Here is a 17,895-nt window from a genome sequence, read left to right on the forward strand (position 1 = left end):
ATGCCGAAAGCAATATATAGCAGGCAGGCAAATATTATATGAAGTTTATAAAATGAAATTCGACTCAGAAATAGTTAAGGATATCCATAGCATATATAGAATATGACGAACAAAGCCAACTTGAAATTGCAAAACTTTGATAATCTCATACAACAGTACCGGCGGTCGTTGTTCGCTTGACAAGTGCAGTAATAAAATTCGAAAAAGTCAGATCTTGTACTCGACTACTTCAGAATTGAACTGAATTGATTTTTGAAAAGTTTTAAAAGATATTATTCGAAGTTTTCTTCTTAAAAAATGTATTTTATCTAAGAAAATAGACCAGTAACGTAACGCGCTATTATAATGAAAGAGAAGAAATCATTTTATGAAATTCTTGTGATGGTGATATTTCATTCAGGTAACAAGTTAATATATTAATATTATTTATAGGATAGAGTAGAGCTTGAAGAGCCAGAAACAAGTTAAAAAAATTTTAAAACACTATTTAAAAGTAGAGGGCAAAAGATGTATAAGCGATCATCAACTTGACTCATATGACGTTTTTATCAGGAGATAAACGGCAATGTTTGAAAATTCATAACAAAAGATATGAATAGATATTTCAAAGTTTTATTCAGATTATCTCTATATAACTTCTATAAAAGCTTGCATGTGGGTGAGTTAAAAAAAACAACCAGGGTAAGGTATAAAAAATAAAAAATAGTGTATAAAAAGTTAATTAAGTTAAAAATAAATTAAATAAATAGTTATTCCAACTCTCCTGATAATATTGCTGACGTAATACTAGATCAAGGTTATATGAAGTAGTATATTTGTAAAAAATATACCCATAAAATGTATATCTTGCATTGAAACTTTTAATATAATATTACTTTTTGATTAAACCACAATGGCTATTTCTAAGTAAATCTTAAAGATTACGAATAAAGTTCCGGCCAGTATATTTTTAATACGCTTAATATCAATTGATGTTTTAAGGATATTTCATTGAAATATGAGAAGCAGATCTAAAATTAGAAGTGTAATTCAATTTTCCTTCCATAAAGTAATTTTCATTTCCTTTCAACTTAATATTAAAAAGGAGACCGTAGTAATTTTCAATAATGGGTTCATTGAAGCTACTTCATAAAAAGGAAGAATATTAAAAAATAAAATATTAACTTACTTGAGTAAAATTAAAGTTGTCAATTTTTTTGTTGAGAATAAATTTCAATGAAAACAGAATTTGAACATTTTTAAAAATAAATTTAGGATTTGGTCAGCATTAACAACTACAGGTATTCCTCATCATCTATTTGTTTATTAAAATAATTCAAAGAAACCATGTCTTCATAAAAATATTTTTATAAAAAATTTCGACCAAAAAAATATAAATTATTTTCCGAAATGTTACAGTAACTATTTACTCAGTAACACATATTATAAAAAGCGAATAATCTAAAATAAGCAAGATAATCATAAATTATTTGTCAAAAAGATCTAAACTCAGAACCAGTTCAACAAATAAAAAAACTAAATATTGTAACTTAATAAGATGTGAGTAAAAAGCTAATATAGCCAAGTATATTATTGAAGCAATGAACCATAAAAGTATAAATTTTATAATTTCAGACTTCAAAAATCTTCAAATTATGCGATATAGAATGTCTATATGACATATTTCTAACAACTTAATTATAATAACAAATTTCAATTAAATAGCATTTTTTTTCATAATAACTACATGCAGTCGGTATTGCCTAATTTCTGTCCTCCCAATAATGTCAACCTAATAAACCCACTGTAATTAATAAAATATCTCTCCAAAGAGCAAGGTATGAATAAATAAATAGTTATTGGCGGTGCCGGAGAACAACCATTAGTACTATTTACCCAAGGCATTAAATATTCACGAAATCACACATAACTTTTGCTTAAAAGCAAATTCAAAACAATTTCACCAAGTGAATTAAATGCCTGAATATTTTTGCAGACAGCAAACAGTTAACATTTATCACATGTGTTCATCGTACGTGGTCGTAATTTATTTTTATGGGCGCATATATAAATAATATGTTTGCATGTGCAGATAGAGAAAAAATGTACATACTATCAAAGTTTTTATTTTTAGTGGATAATGAAAGAGAAAAATTAAAATATTCGTTTACGCCACGCAAAAATTAATAGTCTAAATTAAAATTTAATGAATTATTTTATTTATGTGTATATCGAAGTTATTTCGATTGAGCTATGCCACACATTATTGAATCTTATGTTGTTTTAATTTTCTATATTTGTAAATAATCAGATGCTCACAGAATGCAACTTGTAAATTACAAGTTAACTCGTAAATTACGAATAAAAATACTGAGAATAATTTTTAGATTCATGTTAAAGTATTAGTCTTTAACATGAATCAAATTCACAAATTTCAGTTAAAACATTTGATTCAATAAATAAATAAATAAATTATAGTCAGCTAAAAGCTAGTTTTTCATAGCTAATTCAGTTATCCACACAAGGTTGTCAAATATCTCCCTTCCGCCTTTTTGTATTATAAACCAAGAGCAAAAAAGCGGAAGGGAGATATTTGACAACCTAATATATAAATGAAAAAAGTATTTAGAAACTATATAGTTTTTTATATATAGTTTTTTGTAATTTTATTGCACAGCTCTTCTCCGATTTGATCCAGAAATTTGCATTATATAGTAATTACCCATTGAGGTAATCTATCACTATCTAATTACTATTTACGATTATATTTGAAAAACAATAAAAAAATTTACTTACAAAATGTACTCAACGTTCTGATTGTTATCATTACAAAAAAAATAAGAACTATCTTTTCACAGCAGAAAATTTATATGGAACTCTGTTTTTCCTGTAGGATATGTATGAATATTTAAATGTTTAAATGCAAAATGCGATTTACATCGAAAAACTATTCAAAATATTCGTAAAATCTCATAAAATGTTATCGACAGATTCATCTCAAGATTTTTTTCTATACATTGGAACTTCTATACATAAACGAGTCAGACTCCTGAAGTTTGAGGACAATTGTAAAATTGATAAGTCTAATGATTTTGATTATTTCTTTGTATTAATTACAATAGTATCGACTATATTAATGAATCTTAGTATTTTAACGTATCCGCGTCTCTAAAAGTTTAATATTTACAAAAATGGAAAATTCATAATTATAATAGAATAACTTGTCAAACCATAAAATTGTATTTAGAAAATCATGAACTTTGAAAAAGAAATTTTTATTCAGCAACTTCTAAAAAAAATATAATAATTCTAGAAACAATTTTTTTCAAAATGTTGAACATACTTCATTTTTCCACTTTCACTTTTCATCAAGTGAAACTACGTGAAAAATATATAAGAATTTTAGAAGTTGAACATTTTCAAATATTCAAATTTGAATTTAAAATTTTTAGAAAACCAATAATTTTTTCTTACAAAATTTACTATTTTCAAAAATTCTTAGAAAATGTGTACCAAATTACCTACTATTGTAATGTAGAAATTTATTTGTACGAACCGGCACGTCCTAGGATTTGCTTGTTGGCATAAAGCTTTGACAAATATTTATAATTTTTTCTCTATGTGTTTCTACGCATCAGAAACCAGAGTATAACATATGTTTCTGCAGACAAGTACAAAATTTACCTAACAATTATGTATTACTTCATACAGAAAATTTAAATAAAGACTCACCGTGCGCGTGTGCTGCGGTTCGTCCAGACGGCTGTCGGACGGGGCGACCCTCAGCGTTTCCTCGGTCGCGCGGCCGCTGCTCTGTAATGAGAGACGACGGACGAACATGAGATTACAGACATTGCTAATTGAGACAGGAATGGCTAAAAGATAGATTAAAGGCAGGGCCAAAGATAATATTAGTCCTCCTCCATGTGTTGTTGTATTAACTGTTGTAACCAACAAAAACTCCACTTATTGTAGCTAGTTTAAGTAAAAATTATTTTAATGAAAACTTAGTTTTTGTTCTTGCTTGCCAAAAATCCATGTCACTGAATCTTGGTTTCTGATCTTCCATATAGATCAAAAAGAAGTTCTTTCACTACAATTAATTCTGACACTCTTTGGTATCTTGGCTTTCAATCTATTTTTTTAATTATTCTGGAACAGCAATCAGCACCTAATAGTCCATAAGCTATTGTGCTGATTTGACTTAATACTAGACAGATGGTGACCCAAACAATTGTCACATATCTGTATGATATGTTATTATTACAATTTCTGTAATAGCGCGAGTACTTTTATTAGTGCAGCAATGTCGGGTGAGGACTATTTTCACTTGGAAACATATTGCTATCTATATTTTAAAGTGCAAATCGTCGACACTGTTGCCTGACAACAGGCTGCACAAAGAAGGTATCGAACCCGGGACCTCTGAATCAAGACCCGTCGCTTTTAACCGCTTACTTACGGACGAGCCCTTGATCCATATGAATAATCATATATATTTTTGCAAACTTTAATGATTTTTTTGAATTAAACTACTTGCCACAGGGCCGTATCATTTTAGTACGTTTTCATCGAAAAAATTGTCAATATTCAATTACGAAGACACGGCTCGGCCGTTCCCAAATAATATCGTTACAAGGTAACCATTAGGTTTACTCTTCTGGGATTTTGATAAAACTTCGCATGGTTGTAGAGTTGATTGTCAAACCAAACACCTTTAAATATTAGAGTCCTATGAGAAGCGGTTTAATTATAAAAATTAAATAAAAATTGATTAAAGCTGCGAAAAACGCGATAAGTCTTATATCTACGCGCGTTGCGCTCCGTATCTCTGTGTCCAGATTGTTAGGATAGTTTTTGAATTTTTCAAATCGCTTCAGAATTTTTGGCTAAAATGTGGATAATTTTTTTTTACTTAGAAACGACTCAGCCGATCGTATCTAAAATCTAACGAACGCGAGTGCTTATGAAGTTTCCTCGAATGGTTTTTAAATTTTTGAATTCGATTCGACCGTTTTTGAGAAAACATCTATGAAAGATATAATTTCAACTTTAAAACCGATTCAGAATTGCGGGCAAAAAAGGTGGCTGATTTTTTCTCACTTTTCTGCTTTTTACAAAAAAACGGCTAGGCTGGTCGTCGCGCTAAACTGACAAACGTCAGTCCTTATCTAGTTACATCAAACGGCTTTTAAATTTTTGAAATCGACCAAGCCCCTTTAGAAAAAATGTCGACAGAAGGACAAAAATTTGTTCACATACACAACATACTCACATTCGCATTCCAAATTTGATCTCATTCTATCCAGAATGGTTTGACATGTCGAGAAAAAATTAAATTAGCAACTCAGATTTTTTTATGAAAACAAACTTCTTTTTCGGCAAGTTAAATATTTCAATGTTCATCAACTCTATGTCTATTACAGTTGCTGCAAATCAACAATTTCCTCGAAAGATGTGCAAGTGGACGTGTTCTGGTAAAAGCTCTTTAAAGCTCTATTCGCGAGTTGCTCCCTAATGATCAAGAGTATCTTAGGTACTGTTTCGAGGAATCAGGTTTGTAATTGGATAGACAAGTGGTGCGAAAGATACATTGAAACCTCCATCTGAGATACTAGAAATTCAGATATATCAATGATACTTATCAAATAATACTAAGAATAGACGCAATTGTGCGATTTCAAACATACATAATAAGCTGAGATACAATACAACTATTGTTAAGGATTTAATATGAACAGAGTTGTATGATTTAACCAAAATTGATAACAGTTCATCATGACAGAAAATTTAATTGTTGACTTTTTAACTTGCTGTAAATTAAATCAATTGAGTTTAATAGTTGGGGCCTAAATAAATATTATATCAAAAAATCTCGAAAAAAAAAACATATAAAAATCTAATATATTATGAAATAAGAGATAAATAAATAAAAGACAAACCAACACACATAGAGATAAGATTGAACTTTTATTCAAAGCGTCACGATAAAGAACAATATGATTACATTGTTTTTCTGAAATTTTTAATTAATTTTCATCATAAAAATATTTTATGCAAAAATTAACCCTTTATAAAAGTTTGTTTTGACTACGGATCCTACTAGCCCACAATGTTTTATTAAAATTCCAAACACAGAACTCCCGTAAACTCATTTTTGAATTATTGTTCACATTTAGTTTAGGTATATAATTTTTGTAAAACGTTATTTACCACAACCGTATTATTATAAATGTTACATTATAAAGTTAACTAGCAAACGTTTTCTACAATTAATACTTGACTTCCAGTGAAATGTGCATTTAATGAAACTTTCTTCCAAACTCTTTATACCAAAATAGTTTCCACCACGTTGCTTTTCCAGGATCAATAACAAACTGAACAAGAATTGATGAAAAGCGCGTTTCGGAAGTACAAAATACAACTTTACTCTATATTTTTAATCAAGAAAGTGCCTGTTTGATGTAACTGAAATATTTATCTGATGCTTGAATAAAGTTTGTTATATACATTGAAATAAAACTTCTGCGTTTTGAATATACAAGCGTTAATGGAAATTGTCTAATGAAATATTAAAAAGAAAATTGAATAAATATTAAATTCTTGTAAACAATTAGGAACTCGAACGATATAAATCTGACAAAAAAGTCTAATCGAAAACGCACGGTTACGAAAAATACTATCATATATTATTTAGTATATAATATTCAGTAATTATTGTGATTAATATGCATTAGATGAAACAAAAAAAGGTTACTGAGTGATGGCACACCTTTATTTTTTTAGTATAATAGAATATTTTGGCGCCGATGTTACTTGAAAATAAAACCGTTACATTTCTACACAAGTCGAATGAAATATTTATTGGGCCAATTTTTTTATTCATTGGGACTAATATTTTGTCACTTGTTTATAAAATAGAACAAACTAAAGAGATAACTGTTGTAAGCAATTATGAGGTTTGAGATAAATAATATTATCGATATAGTATTTATGGTATTTATTTATATGTGTGTTTGAATGTGTGTGTGTATGTGAAATGATATAAACCAAATAGCTCATAGGATTGTACTAGAATCTGATTGATTTGGAAATAAAATAAAACTAGTGGTGTATGTCATCGTGCCTTAACGCAAATTGCTGGAACTTCCCTTTTGGGGAACATTAAATGTTTTCAAATAGATTTTTATAAATACTGTAACTTATATAAGTTTACAGAGAACTAAACTTATAAACAAAACTTAATCAATCGAATTTAAAATGAAAAACATTGTATATTATTTATAAGAATTATATACATTAAAGTGCAAAGTTGAAGTGTATAAGTGAGCTTTAGAACTTTAACTAGAAAAAAATTGGAATTATTTTCGATATTCAAAACAATTTTTGTTAGGAAATAGTAAAAAAAAAATTGTCCAGGATCAATCGTTTCGTCAACTCAAGGAGAAAGTTGTATAAATCAATAAAATCGAATGCTAAGTTCTCTCAAAAACTACCATTTTTTGCACATTTAGCCCGGTATCTCCGAAATGACTGGACCTGCTTTTACATATACCTAGATCATACATACATATACACACATACACGCACGCACACACACATCCATTTTTCTGAGGTAAGCTAACATGTTTAGAAATCTTCAAAACGTAAAGAAATATGTAAAATTTCCAATCTCGATTTGTGGACGATTACAATAATCTACGGGAAGTTAAATAAAAACAAGATGTTTTGGAGAAAATCAAATTCAAGCGTAACATATGTCAATTAGCGCTTATGTTTTTATACCCAACTAGCAAACCCGACGAACTCCGTTTCGCCACCAGATGGTTTCGTGAGAAAGATGAAGAAATTTTTTGTTTGTTTTATATTTGAAAAGGAAAAAATTGATTTTATTATATAACAGTAATGAATTTATTTTGATTACAAAAATGAAGTGTTTTTAGTTGAACTTCTCTAAGTAAATGAAAGTGAATCCGCAAATTATCCGTTTTATTGAAGTGTTTTTGGTAAACCATATTTTTTCTGATAATTCTCACTAATGTCATTACTCAAATTTTTAATTACGGTGCGTGAAGTTCCAGCAATTTGCATTGAGGCACGATGCCATGCACCACTAATTTTCTTAGCTATAAACCTTGCGGAGCCCGAGACCTTTTCAACGAATGCAAAATTGTCAAAAGAGTTATATCGTCAGGAAGGAAAACCCCACTTATGTTTATATATATGTAGATATTTTTGAAGTAAATACCTTAGACGGTATACCGGTATTGCACACTCTACTTATATCACTGATGAGGATAAACTTATGAAATATTTATAAATAAAACTTATTTATCATACACATAAAGAGAATATACAAAATAACCAGATCTCTCTTTCGAATTTTCACTCACATTTTTCCAGCAATGGGAAAATCCATCTTGTTGCTTTCTGCGGATTCTTCGCGGAGCCGGCATCATATATCGTGACAATCTGCGGTGCGAATGGCGAGCGATCGATACCCAATCGATCATTTTGTATCGCAATCGCGATGATTCTCCTCTATGAAACCGTCGATCAAAATCACTTCGCGGTAGAGATGCCGTGACAAGTCATTGCGTTTTATTATCGAAAAACGATGGTATTTCGCAAAGTCATATAATAAGAGGAGTACACGCGGAATTGGAAGCTGAGAACGAACTTTACGCTGGTAATAATAAGCTGGTGTGAAATCAGAATATTAGATATTCTGATATTCTAAAGTTATCTAAAAGGTTTAAACACAAAAGTAATTATTCAAGAGAAGTGACAAACCTATAATGCACAATACCGACAATATCAATTTTTAATAATTATACTCATTTCTGTTCTATATATACCACTTAACCTTTAATTAAATCCACGTGGGTTGTTCTGTAATATTTATTCATCATTTCTGCATCAAGATTAATTTTGCAGCAAAATATTTATTTAATTCGTGATAATGAAACTCAAATTATCGGTAATAAATTGCCATCAAATATTTTGCTTTGGTAAAATTATGACCATTTTTCGGTTATAGTGGTTAATTTTTATTAATTTTGTTTATTTGAACTTTGGAACCATAACCCTGAATAATATTTCTTCTAATCAAAAATATTAACACTATTGCTCCTAATACAGGAATTGAGATTTTTTCTTAAATTATGAACTTAAAATTTTTAAAATCGGTCGACTTTGAGAAGCTCTCCTTTAAAAAAAAATTACTAAATTGTCGCTTTTAATCAGGAATGTAAAATAGCAAAATACTTGATTGAATAAATATTATAGAACAGCCCACATAGGTTTAATTAGGGGTAAGTGGTTTATAAATATTCCTAAATGTCATAATATTTGAGTTCACGAATAGTATCGCAGACGGCACTAGAATTTACCTAATGACATATGTTAATAACAAATATAAGAAACTTTTAATTGGAGTGTGGTCTATTGAAATGTTAATATTGAGGGGTAAAACTATTAGAGTTTTAGTTTTTATTGATTCGGAAGCATTGGAACCTTTGGAAGCAAAAAAATTTGAAAATGTCCATGTATATACTCTGCGATATATATATATATATATATATTATATATATATATATATATATATATATATATATATATCCCAGACTTTAACACTAAGTTGAAACAGGATAATAGTATTGGCCTTAACTGTCTTGAAAAATATTATCTCACCTTGTTAGAATGTATGAGCTTTTAAGTGCAACCTAGAGCTTTGGTAAAATTATGACCAATTTTCGGTTTATTTGAACTTTGGAAACATAATCGTGAATATGTTATTCTAGGACCACAATCAAAAACATTAACACAATTGCTCCTAGTATTCAAAAATTGAGATTTTTTCTTGAACTATTAATTTAAATTTTTAAAATCGGTCGACTTTGATAAGCCCTCTTTCAAAAAACCGTACTAAAGTGTGTTGGCGCTTTTAATCAGGATTGTAAAATAGCAAAATACTTGATAATTTTATCATTGAAAAATTCCGAGTGAACAAACAAAAACCTAAAAATTGCCATGATTTGCTAGTATATATGGATATTTTTTGTCACCATTCAAATTGCAAACAGGTTTTCTATATTGATAATAAAAAGAGCATTTTTAAATATGACTGCCAAATCAAGCCTTGTATGTGTGAACTATATAAGTAATGAAATACTCCAAAATACAATAGTCAAATTTAAAAGTTGATATGAGGTATCAGAATATGTTGATATAACCAACACCAACTATGATTGAGAATGATTGCTAACTCATCATCTCATCATCTCTATTTATTAATTACTAAAGCATCATTGAAATTTGTCTCATCTAAATACCTTTAGTAGTTTCTTTATCGCATATAATTTGTAGTTTTATACTGAACTTAACTTCACAGAATTAGTGACATTCAAATTTAAGAGTTCTTATTGACAAACGCATCAAAAATCTTTAACTGCGTTCCGAAATATTAAGTAATTATTATATAAAAAAACTAATAACGTTTCTTATAAATTAAACCATAATAGGTTCAAGACTGTTCATTGCTCTGTTCTATTTTTGATTACGAAACTAATAGGTTATTTCTCAAAAGACTACAAAAATAATGAAACTAAAATAACTAAAGCTCTTAATTTTTTTTCGTTTTGAATGTAATTTGACATTTACAGCAATGAAATGTTTTTGCGCTAATATTTACTCTTTTAAAATGATCTTTACAAAATTTTAAGAAATTTTAAGATCTTTACAAAATTTTAAGAAATTTCTAGAAAATGTTTGGCAGATACGCCTAAAAGACAGATTTGTGTCTTAGGCGAAATGTGTAATATAGAAGGTGTAAAAGAGAGCTTAAAGAGTGCATAAAGTTCAATTTTTCAGAAAGCCATCCTTTCAGATGTGTCAGAGCCCCGTGCATTTTAATTTGGCATGGCCTATCTATATCTTTTGAAATAAACACGGTGCCTAAAATTAATTTACCTCATTGCCTACACATATATCTACAATTTGCACGTTAGTTTATATAGTGAGTTCGAATGCGACCATGTTCCTAGAAACTTATGTATCTCGCGGCTAGTAACGCCTGTGCGATTCAAAGTTTCAATGGAGCCGCGCTGATGCGGCACTTGTATTCATTTATACAAAATCACGCCATTTCAGATAGAATTCGGGATGTCCATTATCATTCATAAAACTACACAAAAGTTTCACTGATACAGAAATAACTTCCATAACATCAGGATTTGGAATCATTTAGTTGAAGAAATAATTTGAGATAATTCACCTGGTATACTGAATTGAAGTTATGAAACTCACTTCAGAGGTATTTTTGGACTCGAGGTCATTTGTATAGCAAAACAAAAACTAGCGCACGATTTTTTTTATTTTAGGCGTATTTACTGATAAATATTTATATTAATAGATAATGATGATCTAAAATATAAGTTTTTCTTTAAGTTTACTTTTGCTTTTTGAAAGTTTACTTATTTAGCTTCAACAAATTATAGTTTTTTCTACTAGGCTAGTGTCGAAACGTATGAATTTCAAATAATATATTTACACATTGAAAACACAAATACATGATTGTAAATACAAAAGTTTGACAAACATTTATTTATGAACTTCAACGTATGCCAAAAATGAAAATAACAGCTTGATTCTCAAGTTATGTCTTTCATGTCATTATTTTATTCTATGAAAAAGTGAAAGCAAACCATTGGCAAAATACCAAGTTATCAGAAAACATAAAGAGCATATGTTTTTGTAAAAAATAATGAAAAGTATAAAATAATTATAATATTATATATTATATAATAATATAATAATATATACGTGTGTGTACGTAATTAAATATGTAATTATATGAACAAAATCAAAATTATACATTGAAACCTTATGTACATAAATGTGGTGATACGTAGTGCTAAATGTCATGACAGTATTTTCATATATAAATTTATATGTAAAAAATAGTTTTAGTCATTTGATTAGTTGGTAGTTAATTCTATTCAAATATAAAAAAACTAAACTATGTTTATAAATATATTTTCAAATGTTTTCCATACTTTTCCACATATGAATAAAACAAAAAATGATAAAAGATAAATCAATTTATCGTAAAATAATCAACAAAAATATTATAGAGTAAGGCAAAACTAGTGTTGAAAAACTACAAAAACCAAAGAACATTTTATATGTAAAACAAACAATACTAATAATGAGAAACACAAGAATAAATTATAGAAATCTTATCACATCAATTATTTGCACATGAAATACAAAAGACAACATTTGAATTTCGTTATATCTCTATTATTTAGATGTTTAAAAAGTATTGTTTTTATCAGCTGGCTTTATTGAATTTGATTGTTTAACAAATGAAAGAGTATTAGTTAGAAATAGCATTCACATAATTATAACGTTATTTACTAAATATTAGAAATATTTGAAAACATGATTGCAAATTATATTAACATTCTCGGTGTACTAATAATTTGTGCTTGTTATTTGATTAACATACGAGGACGTCTTAATGAAGAAATATTTTGTCAGCACGGAATATATAAACATCAAAGTCTACGCTCTTTGAAATTAACTCTCGAATTTGTAAACTTCGAATGACGGAAAGACGTATAAACATTCTCAAACTATATGAATATCACAATTCACAGAGTGCCAGATCGACCTTGCCGGTTTCATGATAAATCACTATTAATAAATTGTATCTCACATGTATAAAACTATCACAACATTATGCCGATAGAAGACGAATCTAGACTAGTTCGCTAAAAAATGTTTCAGTACCGAATTGCTGATTCTATTTCGAGATTTTGCGTTTGGCGTGAATGTTTACATGAAACGATGTAACAGAATGTAAAGAAGGCAACGGTGGAGCAGCCGTCTAGGATGTCGAACTCAAATGATCGTTGAGGAAAAAATAACATTTTAACACCTTTTGATTTTACAAATATAGATACTTTTGTAAAACCTATAACTTATTAGTAAAAGAATATAAACTAATTTAAATTTAAACAAAATTAACGTTTGGTCTGACTTCTATTTTATATAGTTAATATTAATATTATTGCTATTTTATCATAGCACATATTTGTGCCATTAATATGTGTAAAAGTTAAGCACTATGTATACTTAATTCATACGTAGTCATACAACAGACTTATACTATTAAAAATTATTTAAAATTTAAAATATGTTCATAATAGCGATAGTAAAATTTATTTGACTAATGGTAAATTCATTTACTGATTGATTAATTACTGTCATTTATTATTGAATATTATTATTAATAATTATCATTTGTTATGAAAAAGATAATTTAAGATAAACCATTTTGTCCAATCAATCGATAAAATTAGTTTTAATGATCTCCAAATTTTAAACATTATATTATGACTAAAGATAAACCTATTCTATAAAACACGATGATGTAAACTATTTTGTAAACTTCCGCCCAAAACTTTATTCATGTTAATTTTTAATAATAAACATCTTTGATACTAGTTTTATTAAAAACTAAATTTTGATTGAAAATTTATTAGGTTTTTTAAAGTGTTTACTGTTTAAAAATTATTTTTACTGATTTGTCAGATTTTAGCTTATTTCACCTATGTAAACAGTTCGCAATTAGAGCATTTTATCTGCTAAACCAAGTTCCAGAGGCAGTCTGAATGAAATTTTGATTTGGCTTGGGTAAAAATGGAGTTAACGGTTATAACAATAGGACACCCTGTTGAAACAATTTTGCCCACGAAAAATATGTCTTTTGTGAACGGTAAGCCAATAACACCGGTGTATAATTCTAGGTCTAAATGGTCTGATCATAATTAATCTGAAATTTTTGAATTGCTCTAGCTTTCCTTATTTAGTTTTATCCACCTAGATTAGTTGCTATTCTAAATCAACATCAATTTATTGAAATATGAACACCCTTCAATCATAAAATCAATAGAGTAAAATCAATATAATAAAATTCATTAAATTTAAAGGAAGAATATTTGATTTTACGATATGCAATACTAAATATTCATATCGAGTATCTATTGTTATTCGTAATAACTCTTTATGTTTACTTGTAACAGAAGGATTCCGTTTGAAAAGCAATTGGTAAAATGTATTCGTATGCAAACTAACTCGAATAAACGTATATATTGCGTGCCAGTGGATATAACAACGGTTCGCCGTTTTCACAATAGCTTCGGTTTTGTATTCCATCTGTGAATTTTTTCCACAGAAACCAAGAGCATCAAACTGGATGAATAAAACGCTCCTATGCGAAATAGAATAGGAAAGAAATATTATATATAACAAAAAATTTAATCGGATGCGAATTTATCATCCCGGAATCATTTTTTCGTCTTTGCATCTGCATATATTTTTCGCATATTTCTGCATATGTTCTACACAAAACGTGATATTTAAAAGTTTTCTTTTATGTATATATATACGTATATGTATACAGGGTGTCCCAAACCTTAACGTCGAGCCTTAACTGTCCTAAAAAATTTAGAAGAAAGTTCACAATATCGAAAAAATTGTGAGCTTTCAAGTGCAACCTAGAGCTTTTGTAAAATTATGACTATTTTTAAGTTATTGCGCTTAACCTTTACTAATTTTGTTCATTTAATCTTTGTAACCGTGAATAACATTTTTAGGACCACAGGAAAAAAATACAATTTTTTCACTATTAAGACTTTTTGTTGAACTAAAAACTAAAAAAATTAAAAATCGGTCGGCTTTGAGAGGCACTTCTTAGTAAACAATGCACAAAAGTGTGTTGGCAAGTTTAATCAAAAGTTGGCGCGTTTATTTAGGATTGTAAAATAGTAAAACTACTTTTTTATAAAAAAAAATCTAGTATAAATAAATTCATGTTAAATGATATAACGTTATGCATATCTGCTACAAATTTAAGCTTTCCAAGTTATGACAAAATTTTCTTTTATATAACTGTGTTTATCAAAATATAAATCAAATTTGTGCAGTTATAATTTGGATTAAAAAAATCCAGGAATTGAATACAGAATTCGATAACTTTTAATTTAAAATTAATGGAATTAATTAAAATGGAGTGTAAGCATGGGCATCTAATGATAATAAAAAGAACTTTAAGCATCGGAGCCACAAACCCATTACCAAAGGCTTTATTAGAGTAATAGTTTTTGAAAATTTCGTATAATTAATAACTTATTTTAATGCCAAATTGAATAATTTTATATGTACTGGAAAAAAGATTATTTAAAAAGTATTTCTTTTTAAAAGAGCTGGCTCCATTATAATGATTTTAGAATTGCTGAAAGTAGTAGCAAGTTTTCGCCATTCTAAAATCATTATAATATAAAGAGCCAGCTTTTTTTAAAAAAAATAATTGTTATATCAAAAATATGTTAGCAAATCCACCATTTCTCAATACACAGTACAGTACAGTACTTGGACACTATTAAAAATATTGTTTTTCGAAATTAATATAGTTTTTAAAACAGACATGTTTTATTTATATAGATTAAAACGTTTCGTTACTGATTCAAAAGTTATTCATCATTTTAAAACAATCTTCTCGTAAAACAGTTCCGAACATAACGTCGAAAACACTCATTCTACAAAAATTTGATTAAATGATTTATTTTTTGCAACTCACAACGCACGTTAACAGAATCTCAAACAAATTTCACGAGGTGAATATGTTCGTTATGGAAAAGCAGACGCTTTGAAACCTAACAAAAGATTAACAAATTCGATTATAGACTCAATATTCGTTTACTGAAATGCATAAAATACAATACGTATACAAATTTGGATCTATTGTGTAAGTTGGATTTAGATTTAGATTTTTTCAGAAATACACATATTTTAATAATAACGTTTTTCCGTAAATACAATATGAGCGAATCAAATTGTACGAGTAGATCATAATTTATAGTGTTTCTCTAGTTTTTTAATTCAATTTATATGTAAGTAAATTAGTTCATTTAAAACATATAACGATTATCAATATTATTAATAATATTACTTCTAACGAGTTTCTTGCAGAGAAACTCTGATAATTAATTACACTAAGATAATATATTATGATTGAAAATGAAGAGCTACAATATCGAATATTGTTTTTAAGTAATAATTAGTATGACCTACTTTGCACTACGACGTGAGATAGCCAATAGAAAAACTTATGTATACAATTTGTATGTGAGAGAAGTTAAATGATATGTCTGAGATGAATTTCCTAGATAATAATAATAAAATTGACTGTGCAAACACGCGGGTTTTCAGATTCAGAAGGAAATAATGTGGCACCAAAATGGTTACTAATATTTTTTTGGAAGTGCTATTGAAAATCTTGAAAGTATACGAAGAAATACTTACATTGCTCATTGTTTGATGGTGTTCTTATTTTCTATGTTTCATAGATTTGCGATTTTTTTAGATCTTGAAATAAAATAAGGTTAAACTAAATTATCATGCTTCTATGTAGCATATCTGCTGACATTAAACAAATTTGTTATCAAAATTTATATTTGGCAAAGTCAAAATTGCACCTCATTCTGTTTGTAACAAAATTTATATAATTCGTAACAAAAAATATAAGATCGACAAAAATAATAAATTTTGGTCTTCAACAGTATATAAAATTTTGAACAGTTTAAATTTATAAAAACCTAATTATATTCCAGACAATTTGTGCTAAAATTTAAAATCTTATCATGTCTTTTAGAACGTTTCTGAGGAAAAGCTTAACAATTTCTGAAAGGATGTAAGGAAGCGCTAACGTTATAGAAATTTTAAACCTTTGTAAGTCCTGTACAATCTGCTTAGAGCACAATTAGTAATCTAAATTGCTGAAATAAGTTTCTCAAATTGGAGTACTCAAAAACTTTTTTTCTCTCTGCACAGTTTACAGGTATTTGTATTAATTTTTAAATACATTTAAATAACCTCTTCATTTGATAAAAATATTTATATATTTTATATAAAACGAACACCTTATTAATAAACCCAGGCTTATAAATATTAATATTTAAATTTTCAAACCTAAAGTAGTATACACTAAGAAAAATTAAAAAAAAAAGAAATAAATGCCTTTGCTTATCTTCTTTTTCTTATATATTCATGTCCATAATTATAAAATCCAAGTTAAATAATCGAAAATTTCTGAAACTAGTGGGTACATGAAATTAATAACTTAACTCAATCCAATATTACCAATCACACTTTGTAATTAATTATACTGAAAAGAGAATATTTATCAAATTCACGCAATTTCCAGGATTAATTAACAAAATTTATTTATATATTACACTAATTTAGATTATAGAGCAAATTCCATCATAGGCATTTCATTAAAGTGCATTCTAAATGCATATCGATACTATAATCCATAATTATATAATTAGAACGCACTTCATGCTATAATTTGTGGTTCCAATTCAGTAAATTAAAATAAAATATTTATTAGTATGTCATATAATGTAGAAAATTTATATTATAAACACATATTGTATAATTATGTTTCATGTTTGACTTTGTCATAATCATTGCTTAATCTATATGATAACCAATAACTACCTAATGCGATCCTAGGTTTTAACACGTAAATTTTTTAAACCGCCACATTTACATTCAAACCACAAAACATTTTGTCTGATATATAAAATTCAAAATTTTCATTAGCAACACAATTTCTATACACAATTCCTCTCTTATATAGATTATTATTTCAATCTCCATGGGAATTCGCATTTCCAGCATCCCTTAGCGGAAACCACATGTAAAATGCTCTAACAGGGTCGAAATTGTTTATCCTATGCCCTTCTAATTTTTGAAGGGTTTAACATCCGCTTGAGAATGATTCGAAAATCCCTGTACCCACAAGTGGGAATAAATTTAATTCGATTCTCTCGAAAGGTCGTG

At 28.0% G+C, this 17,895-nt stretch overlaps 1 protein-coding gene across 1 annotated transcript in view; it reads right to left on the bottom strand.

Annotated features, from left to right (window-relative positions):
• Positions 1–3,613: 3,613 nt before the first annotated feature.
• The window catches only part of LOC113373494, a 298,841-nt gene continuing 284,559 nt past the window's right edge, over positions 3,614–17,895 (bottom strand). Inside the window, exons 7-8 of the mRNA XM_026613788.1 lie at positions 3,712–3,792; positions 3,614–3,640 (exon numbers count right to left, since the gene is read on the bottom strand). Coding sequence (XP_026469573.1) covers positions 3,614–3,640; positions 3,712–3,792 — 108 coding nt within the window. The remainder of the gene's footprint in view (positions 3,641–3,711; positions 3,793–17,895) is intronic.

The sequence above is a fragment of the Ctenocephalides felis genome, unplaced genomic scaffold (genome assembly GCF_003426905.1).
Source record: "Ctenocephalides felis isolate EL2017-DRISC unplaced genomic scaffold, ASM342690v1 CF-g0.4_SCAFFOLD_01604, whole genome shotgun sequence".
NCBI lineage: Eukaryota > Metazoa > Arthropoda > Insecta > Siphonaptera > Pulicidae > Ctenocephalides > Ctenocephalides felis.